Source organism: Chelmon rostratus, chromosome 20, assembly GCF_017976325.1.
Source record: "Chelmon rostratus isolate fCheRos1 chromosome 20, fCheRos1.pri, whole genome shotgun sequence".
NCBI lineage: Eukaryota > Metazoa > Chordata > Actinopteri > Chaetodontiformes > Chaetodontidae > Chelmon > Chelmon rostratus.
In genome coordinates this window covers 92,680-98,679 of record NC_055677.1, presented here as the reverse complement: position 1 = coordinate 98,679, position 6,000 = coordinate 92,680, and the positions used below count along the sequence as shown (strand labels likewise).

General features: G+C 43.1%; 1 protein-coding gene across 1 annotated transcript in view; it reads left to right on the top strand.

Annotated features, from left to right (window-relative positions):
* Positions 1–229: 229 nt before the first annotated feature.
* epb41l3a (erythrocyte membrane protein band 4.1-like 3a) overlaps positions 230–6,000 on the top strand; it is a 29,378-nt gene continuing 23,607 nt past the window's right edge. The window contains exons 1-8 of the mRNA XM_041961041.1: positions 230–319; positions 410–589; positions 3,400–3,504; positions 3,586–3,628; positions 3,774–3,849; positions 3,941–4,062; positions 5,248–5,344; positions 5,452–5,539. Of these exons, the coding sequence (XP_041816975.1) occupies positions 230–319; positions 410–589; positions 3,400–3,504; positions 3,586–3,628; positions 3,774–3,849; positions 3,941–4,062; positions 5,248–5,344; positions 5,452–5,539 (801 nt within the window). The remainder of the gene's footprint in view (positions 320–409; positions 590–3,399; positions 3,505–3,585; positions 3,629–3,773; positions 3,850–3,940; positions 4,063–5,247; positions 5,345–5,451; positions 5,540–6,000) is intronic.

Below are 6,000 nucleotides of genomic sequence, written 5' to 3'. Positions count from 1 at the left end.
CCTTCCTACCACAACAAATTAAACTGAAATGACCTTTTAGCTGATGTGAAGGAGACTGGAATGACAAGTTTCCTGTTTTCAGTAACACACGAATGCAGTGTTACCCTGATAGCCAATCAGCCTCCAGCTCTGTTTGATTTCTTATGTCAGGAGCCAATCATGAGTCTCACCAGTTCTGACATCACATCATTAATCTCCGGGATGGTCACTGTGTCTCAGGTGAATCACCATGACAACAGAACCAGGTGAGCCAAAGGAGGACCAGCCCAAAGAGGCAGAGTCTTTCCCTGAAGCTGCTGCCCACTCCACACCTAAACAGGTAAAAAATGAAAAATGAATGAAATGAACAATCAATAAACAGATTATTAATCAGGACTGTGAAATGTGACATTGCTTCCCGTGTCCTCAGGGAGGGGAGGTCAGGCCGTCCCAGACCCCAGCTCAGAGCTCATTGGCTGAGGACTCGACCAGTCACCTGTCATCCAACAGTTGGATCGCTCGCTCTCCAGCCAGAAACCCGCTGAGCTTCCGGACGATGCAGACCAAAGTGACCCTACTGGATGGCTCACTGTTCACCTGCACTGTGGAGGTGAGACAGGTGGAGATAGGTGAGACAGGTGAGAGCAGACAGGTGAAGAAAGATGAGGTCAGACGAATGGAAGCCAGACAGGTGTAGGTCAGAAAGGTGGAGAGAGATTGGGACAGGTGAAGGCAATTGATACAGGTGGAAACAGATGGATATCAGACAGGTGGAGGTCAGATGGAGGTCAAACAGGTAGAGAGAGGTGTGGGCAGGTGCAACCATGTGAGACAAGACATAAGTGGAGGTGAGAGATGGAATAAGGTGAAGACAGACGGAGGAGGTGTAAAAAGATCATGACTTCACATCACCATTGATGTGAGTTGAAGTTTCTGCTTGTGCTTCACAATAAAAGCATTTCAATGTGAAGTCAGTGGTGGGCCTTTATTGTGAAACAATAAGTGTTATCAATGATATTTGTGATTAGCTATTTGGAAATGGATTTGGACAGGTTCTGCACTTTTGTTACTTTTACGCTTGGAAGAAGGATCTTCATCAGGTGACAACAGGTTTACAGTCTATACATTTAGGGCAAAGGGTCAATGGTTTTGTCTCAGTCTGTGTCATTTTGACCTCAGGACACGAGTTTTTGAGGACCAGGACATTAAAGTGTGTAAAAATGCCTCTCACATCTGCATTGTGTCACTCAGAGACCTGGACCAACTACAGGAGATAAATCACAGCCCCGCAAACTCAGACATCATCAAACACCACCTCACGTGGACTACATAAACAAATCTTCTACTGCTTTCCTTTGTTTTAGTGTTTTTGGCACTGAGGGACTGTTTTGACACCATCGACTGGGAAGTGTTGTGCAGTCCTCACAGGAAGGACACTGACAGTTTGACAACATGCATCATGGACTATGTTAGCTTCTGTGTGAACAACACTGTGCCGACCAAGAAGGTGCAGTATTTCCCAAACAACAAACCCTGGGTGTCCCCTGATCTGAAAAGCCTATTGAACTATTGAATGAGAAGAAGAGGGTTTTTGAGTCTGGGGACAGAACTGAGTTGAAGAGGGAGAGAGATCAGGTGAGGCAAGGAGAGCTACAGGAGGAAGCTGGAGGAGCACCTGCAGGGGAACAACGCCAGAGAGGTGCCTGAAAACCATCTCGGGCCATAGTGGTGACAACGGAGGGGGCCCAGAATCTGGAGAGAGGGAATGGGCAAATGAACTGAATCTGTTTTTCAACAGGTTTGACTCTATCCCCACTCCCAGAGCCCAGACGGCGTTAAATCTCTGCAACCCCTTCTTCTCTCCTGTGCATCCCTGACACCAGCAGCTCAGTCCTCACACCACTTCACCCCCCTCCAATCAACATCGCAGACCACTGACCCAGCCCCCCACCTCACCCACCAGGAGCCACTCCCCAGTCCCCCACCCAGCCATCCATAACAGTGGATCAGGTGAGGAAAGAGCTCAGGAGGATGAAGGCAAGGAAGGCTACTGGCCCTGATGGTATCAGCTTCAGACTACCGAGGGACTGGGCAGATCAGCTCTGCTGGGTCTTTCTGGACTTCAACATGAGCCTCAATCTGGAGAGAGTTCCTGGAAAACTTCCTGTGTGGTTCCAGTGCCAAGACTGTGCATCCCTGGGAGCCCAACCCCTTCAGGCCGGTAGCCTTAACTTCTCACCTGATGAAGACCCTGGAGAGGATTATACTTAACCACCTTTGTCACCTGGTGAGCAGCAAACTGGACCCCTGCCAACATCCATCAGACGGCTGAACAACCAACAGCACCTCTCAGTGCTCTAAGATACATGGTGCAATAAATTCCTATCCGTGCAACATAATCTGTTTATATCTCTCTTGTATATAGGTGTGTATATGTATATATGTATATACATATGTGTGTATATATGTACATGTGTATTTATATATATTTTAATATACTTCTGTGTATATACATATATATATTTACTTCTGTGAAGTATGTCGCTGCTGTACTTTCTTGTTTGGTTCTCTCTTTTCTGTTTACACCTGTAAACTGCAGCTGCAGACCAGGAAAAATTTACCCACGGGGACAATAAAAGTATATCTTATCTTATCTTATCTTATCTTATCTTATCTTATTCACTCTGTAAGAAGGAACGCTTGCAGGTTCTTCATACCAAAACCTATCAGTGTTCAGTTCCAGCGTTGCTTCATGTAGCACCGGGTCCATATTCAGACTGTTTTTGCACTGATGTGTGATTAATGATACGAATTACCTTGTCCAATATTAGTTTTTTTTCACTCTCATTGAGTACTCAACCTATCAATACATACTGGTATTCTACTAGGACACATATATATTTATTACTGTGCAATATTATAAATGCTGTACTTCATTATCTCTACCCACCATGTGCAATCTGTGTAAAAAATGTGCAATTCTATAGAATTTTTGGCAGTTTGTTTTTATGGCAATATTTCTGATAGTTCTATTTGGCAAAATATATTTTTAGATTTTTTTCTTTTATATAGTCCTTTGTATAAAATGTACATATATACAGTCAGCTTTTAATTTGTACTTTTTTTGTATTCTGTTGCTATTTTTTTCCAACTGCTATTGCCTGTTGCCTGTAAGACCCAAATTACCCCAGCTGGGGATGAATAAAATCTTCTTATCTTATCTTATGTTATGGCTGCCTTACAGGCACAGACCCAAGGGCCACAAAGACACTCGAGCCTCAGGAAGACTATCATACGTGACCCTGAGTATTTGTGTGTACAGCAATAAACACTGAAAAACAGAAGAATTTCTCCGTCAGAAGGGTTTTTACTGATATTACAGAAGCAAAATATTAACGCTTTCCTCTCTTTCATGTGTAGAAACGTGCTCGTGGTCTTCAGCTGTTTGAGAAGGTTTGTGAACACATCAACCTGCTGGAGAGAGACTACTTCGCTTTGTCCTTCAGGGATGCTGACAACAACAAAGTACATGTCTGTCTGCTCACCTATTCATCTGTTTACTTGTCTGTCTGTCTGATCTCTGACTTTTACTCTTTTGTGTTGTAGAACTGGTTGGATCCAGCGAAAGAGATGAAGAAGCAGGTCAGAGGTCAGTAGCTCTGCCCCCTTTCTCAGGAGGCAGGACATTATAAGATTGTTCCTGATTGGTCAGTTTTCCACAGCGGTTAACTGGCTAACTGGTTACATCGGGTTAACTGTCAGTGTGAAATTATTCCTTCCTCTCTGTCTGCCAGGTGTTCCCTGGAATTTCTCATTCAATGTCAAGTTTTACCCTCCTGATCCAGCCCAGCTGTCTGAGGACATCTCCAGGTAGTTTCACTTACCTGCCAACCAAAGCTCAACACCGTCATTCACATCATTGCACACCTGAGTAACACGGTGTCTTCCTGCCTGTCTACAGGTACTTCCTTTGTCTCCAGCTCAGACAGGATATAGTTTCTGGTCGTCTTCCATGTTCATTTGCAACTCACACCGTCCTCGGCTCCTACACCATCCAATCAGAGCTCGGAGACTATGATCCTGGTACTGAACTCTACTGCACTAATACCCTTCTATGCCCCAATACACCCTGCTGCTCCTACCATAACCTGATTTGCTTGATTGTAACTGAGGTGCAATTTGTTGCACAGTCAGCAATAATGAGCAAAACAATCAGACAAATGATAAACACTGAACACAATTTATTACATACAGAAAACTCACATTGATCTACTTTAGTCTACTGTGCTCTCCTGTGCATCATTGTGCTAAACTATGGAAGATTACCTCAGAAATCTTATTGAATAATCAAGGTTTACTCACTAGTTTTTGTCTGCAGCATTTGGCTGCATCTCATAGCCGTCTTCAGTAACCTGCTCAGATAACATCCCATCACCTCAGTACTGAACTGTAATGTCAGATTCAGCTGAACGACAAAAAACTAACTGCCCTTAGAATGTTTGAATTTCCATGCTTTAGATAAGTCTGATCTCCCTGTCTGTTAAATATGATATTTATGTGTGTGTGTGTGTGTGTGTGTGTGTGTGTACACATATATGTACAGTGGATATAAAAAGTCTACACACCCCTGTTCAAGTGCCAGGTTTTTGTGATGTAAAAAATGACACCAAGATAAATAATTTCACAGCTTTCTCCACCTTTAATGAGACCTACAACGCAATTGAAAAACTGAAACCTTTAAAGGGGAAAAATAGAAAACTTAAAATAGCCTGGTTACACACCGTTAAACTCACACTTTGCTGCAGCACCTCTGGTTTTTATTCCAGCACTCAGTCCTGTTGGGTCTGTCAGTCTGTCAGCGTGGCACATCTTGGGGTGGCAATATCTTCCCACCCTTCTTTACAAAACCGATCCAGATCTGACAGATGGTGAGGGCATCTCCTGTCCACAGCCCCCCTCAGATCACCCACAGATGTTAGATCAGATTCAGGTCTGGACTCTGGCTGGGCCATTCCTACACCTCAGTCTTATTCTGGTGAAGCCATTCTTTTGTTGATTTGGACGTGTGCTTTGGGTCATTGTCGTGCTGAAGATGAAGTTCCTCTTCATCTTTCTAACAGAGTAGACTTTTTATATCCACTGTATATATACACACACGTATAAACACTTGTATATATACTGTATATCTACACGTGTGTATATATGTGTGTGTACATATATTTATACATACATATACATATATTTATTAATTTACTTGTTTGTTTTCAGAAGAGTGTGGTTCAGATTATGTCAGTGAACTCAGTTTTGCCCCAAATCAAACAAAAGAAATGGAGGAGAAGATCATGGAGCTACACAAAACATACAGGTTCTGTATATTAAACATAAAAAACATACATTTACTGTAAATGTTTTACGCAGTAAAACAAAGCTGAAGAAGCAAGCCAACGTTAAAACATGTGATTGTGTCTTCAGAGGAATGACACCAGCTGAAGCAGAGATGCACTTCCTGGAAAACGTAAAGAAGCTTTCCATGTATGGAGTTGACCTGCATCACGCAAAGGTAAAGACACACAAAACATGACGATAACCTTAAACTACATATAAACCGTAAAAAAAAACTACATTTAGGCAGGTTCAACAAAAAAGAAAACACAATAAGAAATCATTTAGAAATCTTTTGTCCCTCCCAAATGGGGCGAAACATGCAATACTTCAATCCAGAGCTCTATTAACTGAAGCCTCCATCGTAAGTGTGGTCAGTCAAAGTATAGATGCCATATATGTACTGATATGTGACGGGATCTGAGGCCGACCCATAATGCAACCCTTATGACTCACATGGGCGCTAAGCAGGTCTCTGAACCGGTGAGACTTCCCACTAGTCCGTTCTTGGACGAGAGGCAGACCTTCTCCTAGAATCACAAGCATGTCCAGTTGCCTTTGGACGCACTGACCATGACCTGGATGAATGAGACTCTTCACAGACAGACTGGTTTAGGAGTGATGAACAGTGGGGGGCTG